Source organism: Polypterus senegalus, chromosome 3 (assembly GCF_016835505.1).
Source record: "Polypterus senegalus isolate Bchr_013 chromosome 3, ASM1683550v1, whole genome shotgun sequence".
Taxonomy (NCBI): Eukaryota; Metazoa; Chordata; class Cladistia; order Polypteriformes; family Polypteridae; genus Polypterus; species Polypterus senegalus.
Window position 1 is genome coordinate 282,577,366 of NC_053156.1, and position 23,013 is coordinate 282,600,378.

General features: G+C 38.3%; 2 protein-coding genes across 3 annotated transcripts in view; one reads left to right on the forward strand and one right to left on the reverse strand.

Moving 5' to 3' along the window:
• The window catches only part of ube2t (ubiquitin-conjugating enzyme E2T (putative)), a 28,714-nt gene extending 26,828 nt beyond the window's left edge, over window positions 1-1,886 (reverse strand). Inside the window, exons 1-2 of one of the 2 annotated variants that reach the window (XM_039749316.1) lie at window positions 1,773-1,886; window positions 605-716 (exon numbers count right to left, since the gene is read on the reverse strand). In XM_039749316.1, coding sequence (XP_039605250.1) covers window positions 605-713 — 109 coding nt within the window. In that variant the 5' untranslated portion in view covers window positions 714-716; window positions 1,773-1,886. Of the gene's footprint in view, window positions 1-604; window positions 727-1,772 lie in introns of those variants that run through there. The other variant, XM_039749318.1, reaches the window with a different exon arrangement.
• A 14,441-nt stretch (window positions 1,887-16,327) lies between these two features.
• Window positions 16,328-22,879, forward strand: LOC120526912 (DELTA-sagatoxin-Srs1a-like). Its single transcript, XM_039750011.1, has 3 exons — window positions 16,328-16,387; window positions 17,467-17,580; window positions 22,435-22,879. Exons 1-3 carry the CDS (start codon window positions 16,359-16,361, stop codon window positions 22,844-22,846), a joined length of 555 nt encoding a protein of 184 aa, XP_039605945.1. The 5' UTR covers window positions 16,328-16,358; the 3' UTR covers window positions 22,847-22,879.
• Window positions 22,880-23,013: the final 134 nt, after the last annotated feature.

Below are 23,013 nucleotides of genomic sequence, written 5' to 3' on the forward strand. Positions count from 1 at the left end.
AAGATTCACCCTCCATCAGGACAGTGACACTAAACAGAAAGAAAAGAAAACACAGGAGCTGCATATGAACAACTCTGGGAATGTCTTTCAAGTGGCAAAACCAAAGTCCGGACTTGACCACAACTGAAAATCTGTGGATAGACCTAGAAATAGCTGTCCACCCATGGTCTCCATCCAATATGAAAGAGCCCGAGAGGACCTGCAGTGAAGAAAGGCTGAAAATTCCCAAGTCCAAGTGTGCAAAGCTTGCAACGTCATACCTTAATGGACTCCAAGCTATACCGGTAATTGCTAACCAAGGTGCTTCAAATAAGCACCGAGTAAAGAGTCTGAATACCTGTGTCAGAAACATTTTAGTTTATCGTTTAAAAAAAAAAAAATTAATCCTGTTTTTGCCTTATTCTAGGGTATTGAGTGTTGCCTAATGAGGGGATACAATTAAATGATTTTAGCACAAAGCTTATACATAGCAACATGTGAAAAAAGTGAAGGTGCCTGAATATATCTGGAATTCAGTGTGTGTGTTGTAGACATAAACACTTTTTCTATGTGTATAGATTCCATTGTGTTCAGCTTAGAAAATAAGATTCTTCCACATGCTTACGGGCTTCCAGTTGATCAATTTTGTCTTCATTCTGCCAGCATGATATTCCTGGTGGAGGCTCACAACTCAGCATCTGAAGTTCACGTTTTAATCTTAACATTCGCTGCATTGTCTAAATGGATCAGAAAAGTTGTGTAAGTACACAAAATAATACAAATACACACACACTGTTTACATTGTATATTTTACTACTGTGTACTAGTTTCTAAACTTCCTAAATTAACATATACTGTATACACAACACAAGAGCATACATGGGAGGGCAGACACAGTGGTGTCTTAAAGACATATATATCATTTTACCAAATGCCTTTCCTATTGGAATGCAGCAGGTTTTACAAATCAAGTACATGTATATGCCAGGTCACTAAAAAGGACCTTGAGAATATTAAAAACTACAAAGAAATCTGTAAATCTACAACGGTATGTTAACTGAACAGAAAAAAAACAAACATTTAAAGATAAAAAAAGACAACACCCACATAAGATTAGAATTGTAAAAAAGTAATCAGTTAGATGGGCTAATAATACATACAGAAACATCTCACACACACGTCCCCATTTCTCCACTTAGCGTTACACGTCCAGTGAATTTATCAACTGTTACCCAATAAAATGTACTTTAAACACAAACGCACTGAATCACTGCAGTTGTTAAGCGCTTTGTGATAAAAGGTGCTATATGAAAAAACGTGTTTTGTGTATGGCAACCCGATACAGCACCGAAAAGTGTGTTTAACGATTAAAGTGCAACACTAACGCGACAGGAAGATTGCGATCCACATTTATGCCCATAAAACAAATAAAAGACAGGGTTGCTTAGCACATACAATCAAGAATTACAATGTACTCTATACACGAGACAATGACTGTCCTATAAACCTATGCGCATAAATATTTAAACAGAGTTTACGGGGAGTTGAAAACATAGCACTCTCTTCTTTAAACAATATCGTGAATCGAGATTCCCAGTCTATCAGAATTCAAATAAATAAATAAAAGATATGATTCCTAAACAGCAACAGGACAGTAAAAGGAGAATTTGAAATCGATTATAGTAAATGCAGAATTTACTTTATTTAGATTGCAATTTTTTAAAGTTATAAAAAACTACACTCTAAGAGCTACAAGGTTAAGGAAAAAAAAAAGAAAATTAAACAATACTAACCTTAAAATATCAGAAACTGCTGAAGGTTTCTGCTATCTTGGAAGTTTCGACTCCCAAACAAGTTTAAAAATGATTACGAGTACGCAGTTCCGTCAAAAGAGAGAGGAAGATGGGATTTGAAGTTCTTAAAACCAAGGTATTCAGCGGAAGCACGCAGTTATGTAATACGCGTAAAACTACATCTCCCAAAGTCTTTGCGAGTTTAGCGTCACATCTAAAAGTCGATTGGCGCCAACGGAATTCCACGTGTGAAATGAATGAATGAATGAATAATTAGACCAACAGAAGGTTAAAAGTAAAAAAAAACGTGCACACACAAACTATGTAAGCATTTATATATGCATATATGTATACAGGTATATGTAGTTTTGTTTTTTACATTCATTTAAATGTAAAAATACCCATTTTTTAATTTCATATTTTTAGTTCAGTATATGCAAGTTAATAGTAAGTAGAATATTTGTGTGAGACAACTGTCACTATTCCGCACCTCATACACACACTACATACTATTCTGTTAGTTTAACATTTCAAAATTGTTTTCTTGTCTTAACTAATGTCCTTTGGCAAAAATAATCCTTAGTTATCAGTCCAGTTAAACTGCACCTGGGCTAGTGCAGTCCTTTCATTAATCCATCCATTCTTAACCTTCTTAAGCCAATGTACTTGCATCAAGTGCAAAGCAACCATTCCTGAACAGGACATCAGTTCACCCCACTCGTTCACAGGAGAGCAGATCCATATTAACGGGTGTTAAGTTGTTAAGGAAATCAGAATATAAGAAGTAATCCCTTGTGGACACAGATAGAACATACAGTGGTAGACAGCTATTCAGAGGCAGGGTGGGGAGGCAGCTTTTGGCAAGGTCTTCAAGCTGGGCAGGGTTAGATATTTCAGTGACAGAGGTCAGTACAGCAGGAAAGGGGAGCACTTAGACATTCAGAGATAAACATACATAGGGGCCTAACATACAAGTTGGTGCCTTTTCTTGGTCTTGATCGGAGTCTCCAGCTCTTATCCTAGAGAGCCACAGTGGCTTAGAGTTTTCGTTCTTACAATTTTCTTAAGTGACTTGTTTTTGCAACTTATTTACATCATTTAATTTATCTGCTGTTTGAGACCTACAGGGCTGAACAATGTTGACCCTGGAGAGCCACAGTGGCTCCAGTTTGTTGTTCCAATCCAACTGCTTCAAGAGAAATCAGTCATTGCTGATGAAGCTCTTATTGCTCAAGTGACATTTTTCTGCTGATTTTAGTGGTCTCGCTTTTTAAGATTTTCAACCCTTAATTGCTACTTTTAACAGCTGTATTCATTGTTTTAGCTGCTCCTTGTTAGAAATAAGATGTCAATGACAAAGGAACCAGCAGTTGTACCTCTACCTTGTCTCCATTCATACCTTTATGTATTCATCATTCGCTATATGGTTTCATTAAGTACTCAGAAGGAAACTGAAGTGAAAGTGAAATCACTTGAAAGATACATGTATGATTAGAAAGGACAAAACAAATCTATGATTTAAGAATGAACTAACATGGAAGAGTTAAAACACTAACAAGCCATGAAATTAAATAAGATCTGTTATTGGTGAGAATTAGCTTCTAAATAAGAAACTGGTTTGGAACAAACACCTGCAGCCATTGTGGCGCCCCAGGATCGGAGCTGGCAGCCTCTGGTCTTGATGATACTAAAGACTGACTTTTTGAATTGAAGACAGCAATCTTGACTAGTGAATGAGAGGGAGAGGCAGGTCTTCAATTCAGAAAGTCAATCCCATAAGTCCTTAGGTTCCTGTTTATAACATGAGTTTTTTTATTCCAAAAAGTGTCAATTTAACAATAGTTTAACATTGGCTTTTATCTTTTTCTCTCCATTCTGCATGAAAATATGCAAACTACAAACTATATGGGGTAAGTAACACAAAAATATTTTGGTTGGAGTATTCCTTTAAACTGATGTCATCTGTTGTAGTCAGTACAGGCAGCTGGTAAAAGCCAGGGAAGATTTGGTGCAGAGGTTTACTCTTTACTGCAATGGGCACGTCCACACTTCTCTCAGAGCAACTTGACACAAGACAAGTTCTGAGGGATTTCACTCCTACATTGCTTTGCCAGCATTGAGCAGGCCCTAGCTGAGGTAGGTGAATATGTGCTTTAAGAAACACCTACATTACTTGAGTCAATAACAAAAAGAGTGGTTTCTGCACCCAACATGGAGTAGATCCAGTAGGTTCATACCAAGTCAAACACCCTGACCCCACAGGAACAGTGTTGTGAAGTTACTTTTGCCATACTAACACGAGGAGCATCATCACTTGCTTAACAGAGATGTTGCCAATCAGGTCACATATAAAGGTTCCACCTTTCAAGGGGAAAGTATACAGGTTTGGACAAAGAGGAACAGTTGGGAAATTATATTTTTCCTGAGTTAGTGGAATAATACAATACCCCATGGTAGTCCTAAGAATTCCTAAGAATGACTTGGTGTGGCCACCCATGAACATGCAATGCTGGAAGATGAAAACTACTCTCACTTTCATTCCTAGGTTTCCAGCTGAGTAATGAAGACATTGATTGACACTATGGCAATATGACTATGGCACAGCCAGATATACTTGCAGCAGGGGTACAAACAACCTTCGCGTTGCCTCAACATAAATATACATAAAGCATTTTGGGCATCAAGCATCAAAGAATGGACATTACAAGGGAACAGCAGGCTTTGTATTTCTGTTTAACAATCAGTTTCACATATCATTTTCAGCGTCATGCTTTTAGTCCAATACCTTGGAAACTGACAAATTTATGCTACTTTTAATCCACATTTATCTTGTTTTGTTTTACATTCACCTTTATGAACTTTAAAGTGTATCTTGATGATGCTTCATTAAACAAGGAATAGTTAACACATTAGTGGGATTAATAGTCTGCTATAGGTGGCACAATTGTGCAGATGTTAACTGGTTTTTGGTCTTTTAGATTTTACATACTGTGATCATGTAGGTTTTCCTTCAGAAACACCAGCTTTACTCCAACATGCTCAAAAATGAGCAAGTTAATTGGTCAATCTAAATTGTTCCCAGTGTTAGAAAACGTGAATGTGTATAGCATGCTGTGTCACACACATGTGTTGGGAGACAGCACTGGGGCTTGTGCAATGGTAATTCCTCCCTGAGTCAAATTTTGTTGCTGCCGCCAAACACTATTTGACTCATCTTTATAGATAGATAGATAGATAGATAGATAGATAGATAGATAGATAGATAGATAGATAGATAGATAGATAGATAGATAGATAGATAGATAGATAGATACTTTATTAATCCCCAAGGGGAAATTCACATACTCACATATCCAAATACACATACACATATTCATATTCACATACACATTATTTCTGGGTTCCATTCTCTAAGCTCACCTTTTCCACCTCACCGGCCTTTTAAAAGGCTACACTGCCATCATACTTCAGTCATGTTTATGACTCGTATCTTAAAAAATGTAATTGTGTTTTCTTGTGTAAGTTGTGTAAATCGACTTTATTGTTTTCAACAATTATATGGGGAACACCGGCTGGTGACCCAACTTTTTATGGTCTTTCTATTTAATTATTACAATAGTAATAGTTTTGTGATGTGTTCAGGGGACAGTGAATTCATTGCTCGCTTATTTGACCAACATACAACATTGGTGTTAACCGAAGACTTAATATGTGTGTCCATTCATGGATTAGTGCACAGTCCTGAGCTGTTTTCAGCCTTGAGCCCAAACAAAACCATTGTGGGACTGTTTTTTTTTTTTATTTTAATGAGAGTACAACTGAGGTTCTCACCAGTAATTCCCACTAGTTTAACCAAGGTTCCTTGGAATCTTTTGTTTCAAATCCTCTGCAAGGAATTTGGGTGTGATTATGGCTGACAATTTTAAAATGGACAAACAAATTAGCTTGGTGGTAAAGTGAAGCTTTTTCCAACTAAGACTTTCATCCAAAATCAAGCCCTTTTTATCATTTGATGATTTTTTAGAAAGTTATACATGCTTTTATCACATTGTGCCTCAATTACTGTAATGTCTTGTGTTCTGAGATCAGTCAGGCTTCCCTCTCCTGCTTTCAGCTGGTACAGAATGCTGCAGCATCTCTCTTAATAGGCACTAAGAAGAGTGACCATATCAGCCCAATACTTACATCCCTCCATTGGCTTCCAGTACAGTTTAGGATACATTTTAAGGTTCTTGTCTGTAGTTTTAAAGCTATTAAAGGAATAACCCCTACCTACCTTAACAACCTGATTATTCCATACACCCCAGCAAGGTCTCTCAGGTTTGCTGATCTGTTCTTGCTGACTAGTCGAAAGGCTAAGCTGAAATAGAGAGGAGAACGGATTTTAGAACTGTGGAACAGTTTACCCCTGATTACTATGTCTTTTATTTTTCTATTCTTCATTATGTAAAGCACTTTGAGCTACTTTTTGTATGAAAATGTGCTATATAAATAAATGTTGTTGTTGTTGTGTTGTTGTTATTATTACAACAACAAAAACAACAATATTTATATAGCATGTTTTCATACAATTGATGTAGCTCAAAGTGCTTTACAGGATGAAGAGAGAGAAAAAAGACAAAATATAAAAAATAAAATTAGGCAATATTAATTAACATAGAATAAAAATAATGTCCAATGGCCAGGGAGGACAGAAAAAAAAAATAGAAATAAAACTGCAGACAGCTGGAGAAATAAAAACAAAATCTGCAGGGGTTCAGAGGCCATGAGACCACCCAGGCCCCCCTAGGCATTCTACTTAACATCAATGATCTCAATCAGACTTCATGGTTTTCAGGCTTCACATGGAAGAACTTGATGATGATGGTCATGTGGACCTCTGGCCTTTAATCCATAAATGTAGAGACTGCATGCTACCCTGAGCACTGTGATGGTGGCGCAGATCAGCAATACAAAAATCCAGAGAAAGAACAGCAGAGAAAGTGCAGATTTTGGAGAGACCATGAATGATAATATCAGGATTAAACTAAAATGAAGCTATGAAAAAGCCAAGTTAAAATAATGTGTAATTAGCATTTTTTAAAGTTCTCCACTGTATTAGCCTGGCGAATTTGTATCGATAAGCTATTCCAGATTTTAGGTGCACAAAAGCAGAAGGCCGCCTCACCACTTCTTTTAAGTTTAACTCTTGGAATTATAAGCAGACATTAATTTGAAGATCTAAGGTTACAATTTGGAGTGTAAGGTGAGAGGCGTTCTGTAATATAGGATGGAGCAGATGATTTAAGGCTTTGTAAACCATAAGCAGTATTTTAAAGTCAATTCTAAATGACACAGGTAAACAATGTAGTGACATCAGAACTGGGGTGATGTGCTCGGATTTTCTTTTCCTAGTTAAGATTCTAGCTGCTGCATTCTGCACTCGTTGCAATCAAATGATGCCTTTTTTGGGTTGTCCAGAGAGGAGTGTGTTACAGTAATCTAGCAGACTTTAAACAAAAGCGTGAACTAATTTCTCAGCATCTTGCAATGTTATAAGAGGTCTAACTTTTGCTTTAAGGCTATATGTTCATCTTAAACATGGCCTTTTCATAACTTCACTGTAATTAAAATCCTGATACTCTGTATATCCAACTCATTATAATAACTATTCATGGTGGCTCTTAAAACTGTACTAACCCCTACCCTCTCTTCTGTTTCCCTTTCTGGTGTCCTTTTGGTGGTGGCTTGTGCGACCACCATTTACTGAAAGCACCGTGATGTTCCAACAATGATGGATGGATTAAATGCCAGTAGTCTGTAAGACCATCAACATCAAGTGACTCCGTGAGAACCCTAACTACAAAGAGGACTAATTCATTTATGTTAGGTAGAATGCCCAGAGGGGACTGGGAGTTCTGGATTTTTTTTTATGTTTTTTCTGTCCACACTGGCCATCGGACCTTACTCCTTTTCTATGTTAACTAATGTTGTCTTATTTTAATTTTTTATTTTGTCTTTTATTTTTATTTTTTTCACTATGTAAAACACTTTGAGCTACTTTTTGTATGAAAATGTGCTATATAAATAAATGTTGTTGTTGTTGTTGTTGTAAAACTTACTTTTATTTCCTGGCTTTTAACTCAGTTTGAGAGTTGTTTGTTTACCCTTTGTCCTGGTTTCAAAATTGATTGTCATTAGTTTTATTTTACTGTTTAAATTCTTACTTTATTCTTACCTGGTATATAGTTTGTACAGCACTTTGTGCTCAACTCCCTTTGTTTTAAAATGCTTTATAAATAAACATGAAATGAAATATGTTATTAATACCCACCAATTTCAAAGTGTGTGCTCAAGTTCTTAGTAATTCAAAAGACACTGGTCTCTATTTGCACAAATTTTAGTTCAATCAATCAATCAATCAACATTTATTTATATAGCACATTTTCATACAAAAAAATGTAGCTCAAAGTGCTTTACAAAATGAATAGAAAAATAGAAGACACAATAAAAAATAAAAATAAGTCAACATTAATTAACATAGAATAAGTAAGGTCCAATGGCCAGGGTGGACAGAAAAAACAAAAAACAAAAAAACTCCAAAGGCTGGAGAAAAAAATAAAATCTGTAGGGGTTTCAGACCAAGAGACCGCCCAGTCCCCTCTGGGCAATCTACCTAACATAAACCAAACAGTCCTCTTTGTATTTAGGGTTTTCATGGAAGGACCTGATGATGATGATGGTCACGTAGACTTCTGGCTTTCAGTCCATCAATGTTGGTGCATCATGATGCTTTGAGTAGGTGGAGGTGGCGCAGGCCGCCACCACAAAGAAGCCGGAAAAAGAAACAGAAGAGAGAGTTGTGGTCAGTACGGATAGTTGAAGCTGAACACCAGGGTTCCAGGGCCTGTCATCATAACAAAAGAAATAGTGACACCATTTAGCCTCACTGCAACTGCTAGCATCAGTTTCCACTTCTACTTTGTCACACCTTGTTTCCTTTTAACCTCTTTCCTTTCATTATAAGCTTCAAATTACTGCAGTTGTTTTATTGTGATGTCACCTGATGTCCCCAGCTACCATAAAAATGAGAAAGAATTCAATCTGAACTCTGAAAACGTGTCAGAAATGTTGAGTGACTGTACACTTGTGAATGTGAACTTTGAACTTCACATACTGACGTATCCCAGGAATAAAAAAATAATAATTTGAGTGTTTTCCAACATAGGAAATGAATGCATCACTAAGCTTAGTAAGTGACAGTGTCATCAGTCTTTTAGATAGATTTTTTTTAGACAGATACTTTATTATCTATTAATTATACTCCAGCAGCAGCATACTGATAAAAAACAATATTAAATTAAAGAGTGATAAAAATGCAGTTAAAACAGACAATAACTTTGTATAATGTTAACGTTTACCCCAAAGGGTGGAATTGAAGAGTCGCATAGTGTGGAGGAGGAACGATCTCCTCAGTCTGTCAGTGGAGCAGGACGGTGACCGCAGTCTGTTGCTGAAGCTGCTCCTCTGTCTGGAGATGATCCTGTTCAGTGGCTGCAGTGGATTCTCCATGACTGACAGGAGCCTGTTCAGCGCCCGTCGCTCTGCCATGGATGTCAAACTGTCCAGCTCCGTGCCTACAATAGAGCCTGCCTTCCTCACCAGTTTGTCCAAGCGTGAGGCATCCCTCTTCTTTATGCTGTCTCCCCAGCACACCACTGCGTAGAAGAGTCTTCCAAATTCTAATCTAAATAAGTCTAAAGAGACTAAATTGAGTTGGAGAATCTATCAGCCAGTCTGTTTTCAGTACACTGTCTTTCATAGAACATGCCATTTCCAAACAACCACAACAATTTATTTCTTGAATTACTCAAAATCATACAAGGAAAGCTCCAAAAGGTTTTAATCGGCCCTGTTTTTTTTAACTCTTTCAAAAAGGTTTGACTCTCTAAGAACACAAAAAAAAAAAACTGCTTACAAAACTTTGCAGGAAAAAAATGGAAGAAATCTTTAAAAGGGCAATTGAGAGAGACCCCCTTCCAGGTAGGTTGGGTCGTGCAATGAGAGTCAAAAATTGGGGTAAATACAACACACAAAACAGAACACAAGTAATCCTCTCCAAAGATCTAGATGGCCAATCTATTGTGGTCTCTTTAGAAACACAACAATACAAACTACTTTGTTCTCACACAGTGCTGCTCACCAAGTGCAGGCACAGAGCACGGTAACAACCCTCAAGTCAAAATGCAAGAATAGATTATACCACTCGTTAAACACAAAGCTATTGCACATAAGGACACGGATTTGTTCAAATACATTAAAACAAAGTAGAAACAAATGAATATAAATGAAAAACAACAATGTCTGTCCATCATTAAATTGTAGAACCACAGCCAGATAGTAGAAAAGGAGTCAGACAAGCCAGACAGAGTCCTGAAGGCCTTGGCCAGCAACCCGCCTCACCCCTATTAGCCATTTTACATTTGAGTCAGTGCTGGACCGGCCAGTCAGATGAAGGGACCCTTCCCTTCGACCCGATAATTCCACTGCTCTTTAATCTCAGATGACTTTTCCGTGAGGAGGCAAACAACTTGGCAGTAGAGTACTGACACAAAATGTTACGTGAGAACACCAAAAATAAAAACAGAAAAGGTGAGTGCTAATAACAGTTTATAAATATATTATTTATATTTTAATACTAATGACTAACAACAGAGATGCAGCATACTCAGTCATTCAGCAGCTCTACTCAGGGTATCATAAAATAAAGTTGTGAGTCTTCAGCCTGCATTTAAAAGTGGAGACTGAAGGGGCACCTCTAATATTAACAGGCAGACCATACTACAGCTTCAGGGCTCGGAAACTCAAAGCTTGATCTCCCATTGTTATTTTGTTTATCCTTGGAATCGTAAGCAGTCCAATGTTTTGAGATTTTAATATGCACTCTGGTTTGTAAGTAATGATAGGTTCAAATGAGGACCTTGTCCATTTAGGCTTTATATGTTAAAAGGAGGATTTTGAAATCTACCCTAAACTTAACTGCATGAGAGAAAGAACACAGACTTAAGAACTGGAAAAAAGATGTTAAACAATAGTTGAAAACTTGTACAAATTTTCAATTATCACAAAAATATTTCTGCCTAATAATTTCATTAAAATGTAAAATATGGAACAGAACAGAAAGTCCTTAGAGATAAAGAAACACAAATGACTGACACTATTGTGTAACTGCAGCATATAATGTCAGTATTACTTATTATAAATCAGCATCACAAGCAGTAAAAAAAATTAATAGAGGTTACAGGTAAATTGCCCTATGTAACCAGGATCAAAGTTCACCCTCTGCAGTTACTATCAGTCCTGAACATTTTCAGTAAATAATGTGGAGCACTTTCCTTCCAGGACACAGACAAGGAAATACCTGGCTTTTTCCCAGTAGGGAATTGTTACAGTTGCTGTGATGTTAGTTTGTTAAACAAGACAGCACAGCATGAAATGAATGTCACTTTGTTACACAGACCTCTATAGGCTAGACAACGGCACCTTGACTGCCATTAGGTATCGGGATGAAATCCTTGGACCCATTGTCAGACCCTATGCTGGTGCAGTGGGTCCTGGGTTCCTCGTGGTGCATGACAATGCTCGCCTCATGTGGCGAGAGTAAGCAGGCAGTTCCTGGAGGATGAAGGTATTAATATCATTGACTGACGCCCATGCTCGCCTGACCTAAATCCAACAGAACACCTCTGGGACATTATGTTTTGGTCAATCCGACGCTGCCAGGTTGCACCCCAGACTGTCCAGGAGCTCAGTGATGCCCTGGTCCAGATCTGGGAGGAGATTCCCCAGGACACCATCTGTCATCTCATTAGAAGCATGCCCTCCGGACATTGTCAGGCATGCATACAAACACGAAGGGGCCATACAAACTACTGAGTACGATTTGGTGTTGCTGCAATGAAATTTCGGCAAAATGGACTAGCCTGCCGCATCATTATATCACTTTTTTTTCGGGGTGTCTTTGAATTCAGCCCTCAATATGTTGATAATTTTTATTTCCATCAAACGATGTGGTATTCTTTCGTTCCTCACACATTACCCAGTCCAAATCAGTACAGATGTCCAGCAGGATTTTTTTTCCCATTGATATCTGATGTGTTTTCAAAGTGTTCCTTACAGTCCATCCTTGTCAGGTAGCACATTATTGGCTGTCACAAAAGCGGCCTGAGCTCAGCTGGTAAAGTAAACAGGGCCGAGATTTTCAGCCATGTAATCTGCCATTGTCTGGCAACAGGATCAGCAACTATGGTCAAAAAATCTGACATCCCCGACGACTAGAAGTCTCATAATGTAGCATCGACCTTAATAAGAACATTTGTATTAGACTTGAAAATATTAGTGAAAAAGGCCTGATAGTGGGAGTGCAGATAATCCATTCATCCATCCATTATTCAACCTGCTATATCCTAACTACAGGGTCACGGGGGTCTGCCGGAGCCAATCCCACCCAACACAGAGCGCAAGGCAGGACACAAACCCCAGGCAGGGCGCCAGCCCACCACAGGGCACACACACAAACCCACACACCAAGCACACACACCAGGAACAATTTACAATCACCAATGCACCTAACCTGCATGTCTTTGGACTGTGGGAGGAAACCGGAGTACCTGGAGGAAACCCACACAGACACAGGGAGAACATGCAAACTCCACGCAGGGAAGACCCGGGAAATGAACCCAGGTCCCCTAACTGCGAGGCAGCAGTGCTACCCACAGTGCTATTAAAGGAAATTTAGATGGGGATATTACAGTAATAGGGGTCCTATTTTACCCAAATATTTACTGACATACCCTTTGAAATAGTGGATCACTAGAGCAGGAATATCATAAATATAATCAGAGATTGCTCATAACAATATGTTAAAATACTATGATGAGAAGAAAGAATCCTAAAAATCCTCAGTGTCTCCCTCTCTCTTGTAATTTTTGGACACAAGCAATACAATTCAATAAAATACAACTTTGTTTTGTATAGCGCTCCTTACTAAAGTGCAGGCGCAGAGCAGTGTGAACAATTCTCAGTTAAAATACAAGTATAGATTATACTAATAATTAAAATTTTTAAATAACAAATTATAAAGTAAGATAACAACAGTAATTTAGTATATATTTATACTCTTCTATCATTTCAACTATAAAAGTAAACTGCTCAAAAAAATTAAAGGAACACTTTGGAAACACATCAGATTTCAATGGGTAAAAAATCCTGCTGGCCATCTCTATTGATATGGACTGATATGGTAATGTGTTAGGAAGGAAAGGATGCCACATCGTTTGATGGAAATGAAGATGATCAACCTACAAAGGGCTGAATTGAAAGACACCCTGAAAATCAAAGTGAAAAAATGATGCGGCAGGCAGGCTAGTCCATTTTGTATGGCCCCCACGTGCTTGTATGCATGCCTGACAACATCAATGGGGTCGGGGGGTTTCGGGGGGCTGGGGTTGTCGGTAATTCTCCTAATGAGACAATGGATGGTGTCCTGTGGGATCTCTTCCCTGATCTGGGCCAGGGCATCACTGAGCTCCTGGACAGTCTGAGGTGCAACCTGGTGGCATGAGATGGACCGAAACATAGGTGTTCTGTTGGATTGAGGTCAGGCGAGCATGGGGGGCAGTCAAGGGTATCAATACCTTCATCCTCCAGGAACTGCCTGCATACTCTCGCTACACGAGGCTGGGCATTGTCATGAACCAGGAGGAACCCAGGACCCACTACACCAGCATATGGTCTAGATAGATACTTTATTAAAAACAGACAATAACTTTGAATAATGTTAACGTTTACCCCCTGGGTAGAACTGAAGAGTCGCATAGTGTGGGGGAGGAACGATCTCCTCAGTCTGTCAGTGGAGCAGGACGGTGACAGCAGTCTGTCGCTGAAGCTGCTCCTCTGCCTGGAGATGACACTGTTCAGTGGATGCAGTGGATTTTCCATGACTGACAGGAGCCTGCTCAGTGTCCGTCACTCTGCCACGGATGTTAAACTCTCCAGCTTCATTCCTACAATACAGCCTGCCTTCCTCACCAGTTTGTCCAGGTGTGAGGCGTCCCTCTTCTTTACGCTGCCTCCCAAAGCACACCACCGCGTAGAAGAGGGCACTCGCCACAACCGTCTGGTAGAACATCTGCAGCATCTTATTGCAGATGTTGAAAGATGCCAGCCTTCTAAGGAAGTATAGTCGGCTCTGACCTTTCTTGCACAGAGCATCAGTATTGGCAGTTCAGTCCAATTTATCATCCAGCTGCACTCCCAGATATTTATAGGTCTGTACCCTCTGCACACAGTCTCCTCTGATGATCACGGGGTCCATGAGGGGCCTGGGCCTCCTAAAATCCACCACCAGTTCCTTGATCTTGCTGGTGTTCAGGTGTAAGTGGTTTGAGTCACACCATTTAAGTCCTTTATTAGCTTCCTATACTCCTCCTCCTGCCCACTCCTGATGCAGCCCACGATAGCAGTGTCGTCAGTGAACTTTTGCACGTGGCAGGACTCTGAGTTGTATTGGAAGTCCGATGTATGTTGGCTGAACAGGACCGGAGAAAGTACAGTCCTCTGCGGCGCTCTTGTGCTGCTGACCACAATGTCATACCTGCAGTTCCCGAGACGCACATACTGAGGTCTGTCTGTAAGATAGTCCATGATCCATGCTACCAAATATGAATCTACTCCCATCTCTGTCAGCTTGTCCCTAAGAAGCAGTGGTTGGATGGTGTTGAAGGCGCTAGAGAAGTCCAAAAACATAATTCTTACTGCACCACTGTCTGTGTCCAAGTGGGAGAGGGATCAGTGTAGCATACAGATATGAGATGAGATGACAATGGGTCCAAGGATTTCATCCAATACCTAATGGCAGTCAAGGTGCCGTTGTCTATCCTGTTGAGGTCTGTGCGTCCCTCCATAGATATGCCTCCCCAGACCATCAATGACCCACCACCAAACCGGTCATGCTGAGTGATGTTACAGGCAGCATAACATTCTCAACGGCTTCTCCAAACCCTTTCATTTCTGTCACCTGCTCTCATCTGTGAAAAGCACAGGACGCTAGTGGTGGGCCTGCCAATTCTGGTATTCTATGGCAGATGCATATCGAGCTCCACAGTGCCAGGCAGTCAGCACAGGGCCCAGTAGAGGACGTCTGGCCCTCAAGCTACCCTTATGAAGCCTGTTTCTAATTGTTTGGTCAGAGACATTCACACCAGTGGCCTGCCTGCTGGAGGTCATTTGGTAGGGCTCAAAGGAGCAGATACAGGTCAGTCCTGCTGATGGGTTAAGGACCTTCTACGGCCCTGTCCAGCTCTCTTAGAGTAACTGTCTCTCTCCTGGAATCTTCTCCATGCCCTTGATACTGTGCTGGGAGATGCAAAAAACCTTCTGGCAATGCCATCCTGGTTAAGTTGGACCACCTGTGCAACTTCTGTAGGGTCCAGGTATCGCCTCATGCTATCAGTAGTGACACTGACCACTGGCCTCCCTCCACCTGTTAAACCATTCCTTTTTTTGGGGGTCATCTCATTGTTGCCCCTCTAGTGCACCTCTTGTTAATTTCATGAACACCAAAGCAGCTGAAACTGATTAACAAGCCCCTCTGCTACTTAACTGATCAGATCAATAGCCCAGAAGTTTCATTGACTTGATGCTATACTCAGATTAAAAAGTGTTCATTTCATTTTTTTTGAGAAGTAATAAGAAAATCATTCTGAAACCTTGAAAATACAAACTATGAATATTTTTTGAAGATATACAAAAAAACATGTCTAGATGAAGTGAAATTAAATAAATAACAATAAAAATGTTGAGAAGAAAAGTCTACTCAGCTCACATTGCTCAATAAACCTCACCCACTCATTTACTTAACCCGCTTATCCAGGGTACGGTCAAAGAGAAGTTATTGCCCAGCAGTCATTGGACACAAGATAGTGACAACACTTGGACAGGTGCCAATCCTCACACGGTGAACACACGTAATAAGGTCAAATAAGGCAACACTTGAGCGGACTGTGGGAGGAAACCCATGTGGACACAGGGAGAAAATCCAAACTCCGGTTTCCTTACTGGAAGGAAGCAGAACTAACACTGTGCCTCCATACTACCCTAGTCCCCATTCTTTCATACAATACTATTAAACAGAGAACTGGTGGTTAAGATAAGATTTAGTAAAAGAAATAAAAATAGTTTCTATTGACTCATTTGCACTTTATCTGTTTATTGCAGTTTTGGTAAATATCTAGACCATTTCCTTTACCCTGATAGTACTAGGGTGTTGTACCGTGTTAGCCATTATCAATGTAGATCTCCTTATCTATTGGATAAGCTTGCTTCTGTTTTACATATCCACAAGTATTTATAAGAAGAATGACAGCAAGTAGAAAATGGCATTGCCTGTCTTTAGAAGGTAAGGCATTGTATTTTTGTATCTGGTTTAGATCTATAAAATAATACTGTTGATCTTACTTACAGCTATCAGCATTTTAGGAAACTCATTTTTCATATATTTTTGTATTTTCAGAAAAATATCCTTTCAGCGTCTGTCAAGTATTTGATATGGAGAACTGTAATTCCCCATCAAAAAGGTAAATGAATGTCATCAATATTTGTACAAGATTTGTGTTTCTGTTCTGCCATCTTAATGGTTTCCATGTTGTTCATTGTTATTAGTGCTGGTTTCTGTTAGCCTGATTTTTAAATTATTCATTTAGGCCTATCGGATGAAATAGTATAAGCAAATGCCAAGTCCAAGGCACTGTTTGTGTGGATTTTACATATTTTTCCCCATATCCGTGTGGATGCTTCTCCAAGTACTCCAATTTTACCTCCCACATCCTAAAGATGTGTAAACTAAGTTAACTGGCAGACCTAAATAGTTTTCATATGATTGAGTATCGGCAAGTTTACACTATAATAGACTGGTGCCCAGCACCACCAATAAAAACTGAGGGATGTGGCAAACATCCATGATCCTTACTTTGTTGGGCTTCTACTTGACCCAGACGTACTTCCAATGGGTTATGCTATAGCACCAGAAGTACTCCTGGGTCCAAGACAAAAGAAGCCACTCAGCCTCATCCAGTTGAGTTCAAGAAGGGTGGAAGAGGACAAAGCTCACCTGGAGTAGTAGATGGAGGAAAAAAAGAGAAAGAACTGTGCCTGTATTTATAATTACAAAAAAAAAAAATGTTTTGTAAGGTATTTGTATAAATAAACCTGTATTTACTGTATACCCAGACCTTGTGTCTGTGGGTTTGTGTCTGGGATTTGGGGTGCTGTAATGCCCCCTACTGGTCACTGAAAACTCTAAACTGGACTGTAGTGGGTGAGCGAGTATGTTCATGTGAATGTACCCTGCAATACAGTAGATTGACATCTCTTTCTGCCTTATGCCCAGTATTCCTGGAATATACTTCCACTTCCAGTTCATAGCAAAAAGATGGGATTATTCTTGAATCAAAGTAACTTTTTATGATGACCTGTGATTCTTTTTTTTCCTTTTTGAACAATAAACAGTAAAAGATGAAATCATATGTTAAGGATTTTTACCTCCATTGTGTATACTTTATTTAAGTTAATAACATAAATATTATAATGAAGACACAGTTTAAACAGTATGCTCATTTTCTCACCAGCAATGAACTATGATTCTTTTTTTGTTTAGCTTGGAAGAGAATGTGGACCTTATCAGCTTATTCATCTCTATGCAGGCCGGCTTTAGAAGTGTAGCCATTGAGATTCACAACAAAACAAAGTCAAAATCCCTTACACTTCCTCAGTGAGTACATTTATTTTGTTAAAATTTCATTTTTAAATGTGTGTGGCTGCTTCACCTCAGTCAGGGAGTAGTGAATTTTATTAAAAAATATATTTTTTTATATAACACCGGCATAGATTTTCAATCAATATTTGACAAATGAATTTGTGCACTTGAAATTAGAAATTCCATGTGGTGCTACACTTTTAAAAATGCCGGTTCTTTAATGGCCCTTCATGTTTTTTTTACTGGGTTCTGTGGTTCCTCATAGAACTATTGCTTAAGAAAGTAACACTTCACTCTCATTTAAATTTGGTTCTTTGTACTTTGAAAAACTTCCTAATATGTTAAAAAAACTGAAATCTGTAAAGTGTAGTAAACTACCTATTAGGAAAAATAGTACTTCCAGATTAAGAAAACCTGAATTTAGCCTGTGTTATTGTATGAAGCCAGTCCTTTTAAATCATGACCCGTTCACAAATGTCATATCATCTCTTCATGGTTACTTACTGTAGTACTAGAGTGTTAGCCATTATGAATGTAGAGAAAAGCCAAGCAAAATGACACCTTTTATTGGCTAACTAAAAAGATTACAATATGCAAGCTTTCGAGGCAATTTTTTTTGGTTACTTATTGTATGAGACTTGTTTTGGATCTAAATAAATAAATGGTTCTTTCTGGAACATTCATGTGGATGGATCTTTTGGGAAGATAGCATTGCTCTGAAGAACTATGCTGGCACCTTCATTTTTAAGAGTGTACTTTCATTAAACTCGATAAATGAATGGATCCATTCATCTTATTATTCTATTAAACCCTGATCAGTGTTGAAATTTGCTGTGCTTCTTTGGTAAAGAATGTTATTTAGTTATACTGTGTATAAAGACTAAAGATTTGCGCTGGCATTCAGAAGGTTATCGGTTCGAATCCCCGTCACTGCCAAAAGAGATGCTGCTCTGCTGGGCCCTTAATCTTCAATTGCTCCAGGGGCGCTGTACAATGGCTGACCCTGCGCTCAGACCCCTAGGGGTATGCGAAAAACCAAGTAATTTCCTTCGGGATTAATAAAGTATAATAAAAAAAATAAACTTCATTTTCTTCTTAACTTTAAGAATTTCAGAATTTAGTTTTCACTTGATTTAAATTTACAATTAGATAGATCTGCGGTGGGCTGGCGCCCTGCCCGGGGTTTGTTTCCTGCCTTGCGCACTGTGTTGGCTGGGATTGGCTCCAGCAGACCCCTGTGATCCTGTAGTTAGGATATAGCGAGTTGGATAATGGATGGATGGATAGATAGATAGATAGATAGATAGATAGATAGATAGATAGATATGAAAGGTACTATATAATAGATAGATAGATAGATAGATAGATAGATAGATAGATAGATAGATAGATAGATAGATAGATAGATAGATAGATAGATATGAAAGGCACCATATGATAGATAGATAGATAGATAGATAGATAGATAGATAGATAGATAGATAGATATGAAAGGTACTATATAATAGATAGATAGATAGATAGATAGATAGATAGATAGATAGATAGATAGATAGATAGATATGAAAGGCACTATATAATAAATAGATAGATAGATAGATATGAAAGGCACTATATAATAGATAGATAGATAGATAGATAGATAGATAGATAGATAGATAGATAGATATGAAAGGCACTATATAATAAATAGATAGATAGATAGATAGATAGATAGATAGATAGATAGATAGATAGATAGATATGAAAGGCACCATATAATAGATAGATAGATAGATAGATAGATAGATAGATAGATAGATAGATAGATAGATAGATAGATAGATAGATAGATAGATAGATAGATAGATAGATACCCCCTCTCAAATACACAAAGAATGGAATGGAAAATGAAAGAAAACAGAAAAGAAAAACATCTGACTTTGTTAAAGATAAATAGTGCCTAGAACAGCCCACAATCTAAGAACCTTGTAAAGTCAGAACCACCACTTAAACTCAACCAAATATTTATAATACAACGTAACCTTCCATTCTTATCTGCACATCTCCAAACATTATTAAGTCATTTCCTTTTCACAGTCTAAAGTCATATGCACACAGTGTCACACTCAAATGTGTATTGGTGCATGTGACTAAATTGTGTTTATAATGTTGAAATTCTCCAGTAAACTCATTGTAATAAAGCAGTGATATGTACAAAACCACATCCCAGTTTTATTAACTGGATTGCGGAATCTTAATAATCATAATTTATATATAAATACTATATATCATGTGGGTGGCACGGTGGCGCAGTGGTAGCACTGCTGCCTCACAATAAGGAGACCAGGGTTCGCTTAATGGGTCCTCCCTGCGTGGAGTTTACATGTTCTCCCCGTGTCTGCGTGGGTTTCCTCTGGGTGCTTTGGTTTCCTCCCACAGTCCAAAGACATGCAGGTTAGCTGGATTGCCAATCCTAAATTGTGCTTGGTGTGTGTGTGTGTGCTCTGCGGTGGGCTGGTGCCCTGCCTGAAATTTGTTTCCTGCCTTGTGCCCTGTGTTGGCTGGGATTGTCTCCAGCAGAACCCCATGACCCTGTGTTAGGATATAGCAGGTTGGAGACTGACAGACTGACTATATTTCATTTGCTGAATGCAGCTCAAAGGGCTTTATATAAAACATTAAAATGCCAGTGATATAAAGATAAAACCAGATACTAATAGGATAGTCTACTGAAACAAATAGAAGAAATAAAATTAAAAATAATTTTAGTGTCCAGAGTAACAGACCAGTACAGGGCCTGGGTGGGCCTATGCCCACCAACTTTTCTTATTGCCCTACACTGTTTTGTACCTTAGCTTTTAAATTATTAAGCTTTTTTTTAAATAAAATTAAAATAAATAATAAATAATAATTTAATTTAAATAATAATTTTAAAATAAAATCTCCCTTGCTAAAAATATCAATTAACTATAAATATACTCATCAAAATTACCAGTGTTACTTTACTAGTTAATTTAACTTTCAAAAAGTATTTGGTAAGTTCTTATATAAATGAAGATTTTACTGCACACATCTACCTATCAGCTTTCAAAAAATAAGACTGAGTTTAAATTTTACCAATCACAACCACTCAAAACATCTGAAGAAATTAGGAGGCTATCAATTGGTAACCTAGTGAATTTACTGGTTATGTAAGCATTTCCCATTGGCAGGAATCATAAATATGGCAATATAAGCATTAGCAATATCTTGACAAACTGCTAATATAGGTTTTATTAACAAAAGGAAATGGACAAAAATGCAAAAAGTTCCAAAGTCTGATGTGGGCCGTGAAAATTTCAGTGATGGCCAATAGCAATTGAAAATCCCAACATTAGCTCCGCTAAATTTAGTGCTAAGTTTACACTAAAACTACTATTGGCTTAGACAGAGGAAGCAGACGTTGATGGTGCGAGGAACCTTTTCGGAATTTGGTGATGTTAAGAGTGATGCCCCACAGGGTCAGTGCTAGGGACACTACCATTTTTAATATATATAAAAATTATTTGGATAGGATGTGTGGCAGATGAAATTTAATGTAAATAAATGTAAAGTATTAACATGAAGGAAGTAAAAATGTTAGGTCTGAATACACAATCAAATGTACACCTTATGAGGAGGATTTAGGATTTAGGAGGCGTAGTGTACTTATCGCTATCAGCTGCCAGACAGTTTTCAGAAGCCATTAAGAAGGCTAATAGAATGTCAGGTTATATAGCGCCCTGATATGTGGAGTACAAGCTTGTATTGGTGCAGAGGAGGTTCTGCTCAAGCTTTATAACACACTGGTGAGGCCTCATCTGGAGTACTGGGTGCAGTTTTGGTCTCCAGGCTACAAAAAGGACATAGCAGCACTAGAAAAGGTCCAGAGAAGAGCAACTAGGCTTATGCCAGGGCTGCAGGGGTTGAATTATGAGGAAAGATTAAAAAAGCCAAGCCTTTACACTTTAAACAAAAGAAGATTAAGAGGAGACATGACTGAAGTGTTTAAAATTATGAAGGAAATTACTGAAGTGCATTGAGATTGCGTCTTTAAAATGAGTTCAACAAGGAAACAGGAACCCAGTTAGAAGCTTGTTATGGATACATTCCACACAAACATTAGGAGGTTTTCCTTCATATGGAGAACCATAGATACATGGAATAAGTTAGCAAGTTACCAAAACTCCACTTGATGTTATTCTGGAAGAATTAAGTGGATATGACTGGCAAGCGTTATTGGGCTCAATGGCCCATTCTTGTTTAATGTTAAATCTATCAAATGCTGAAGGATTGGCTAAAGTCATGGATTTGTCTGATATTCACGAACCACCAACTTAATCGGTACTAAAGTTTCCAACTTTTGTTAGATTGGTACATCCAATCATTGGGTAACTGTGCATGGCTGGAAAACAGAATATCAAAAATATTATTATTATTATTATTATTATTATGTAAAGTTCCTCTTCAAAATGTTTTTGTTGGGTGTTTGTGCCTTGCAATGGGCTGGTATGTCATATGTGTAATCATATAGTATGCAGTTAGCTCATTTTTACTGTATGAAAGTAGATTAAAATTATTATTAACAAAATTAATACAGATTAGATGAGCCAAAAAAGTTTGCATTGGTATGACTGGACTTCTAAACTTATGTTTTTAAAGTGAATGTACTGTGTATTTAACAATAACAAAACTAAAATTAGGTTTACTAACAACAAACATGGCCCACCCTTTAATGAAATCCCGTTGCCACTACTGATATGCATAGCTATGAAGAATCATCTTCTTTTTTGCTTTATAGTTGATTAATTGTATTGCCCTCACTTAAATTCATTTTTTCCCTTTTCTCCACTCTTTCTGTGTCTATAGGATTTACTGTGAGAGCGGCAAGCTGTGTATCCCCCCTGTGCCATGCCTTTCACCAGGAGAACAGGAGGTGTGCCTTTTCACTAAGAAAACAGGAACCGCTTGTGGAAGTGTTGGGGTGATCAGCTATAAACTTGGTGGAAGTCGCATAGCTGTACTTTTTTCCAACCCCTTTGATTACAACATATATGACATGACGATTGGCCTTTTGGTTGATGACCAGGACAGCAAGACAAACTATGAACAGTACCGGCAAATGTACTATAAGGAGAAGAACTCTTGTAGATTTGTCAAAGCAGTGTGTGGCAAAGAGATCCCCACATTGTCACTGAAGAGTCACGGTGTCCAAATCTCTGCCAACATGTCGACGTGCCGCAATGCAATTCTGAAGCTGGTGATAGAAGATGAAAACTGAACTGTTTGAGAAAGTAGCTTAGAAATCACTCCAACTCCGGTCCTGCAGTGCAACAGTGGCTTCAGATTTTCATTCTAAAGCTTTTCTTAATTAGTGACCAGTTTTGCTGTTAATCCACTTTTGCCTTAATTTTAAATGATGTGCTATTTAAGACTCAGACCCTTATT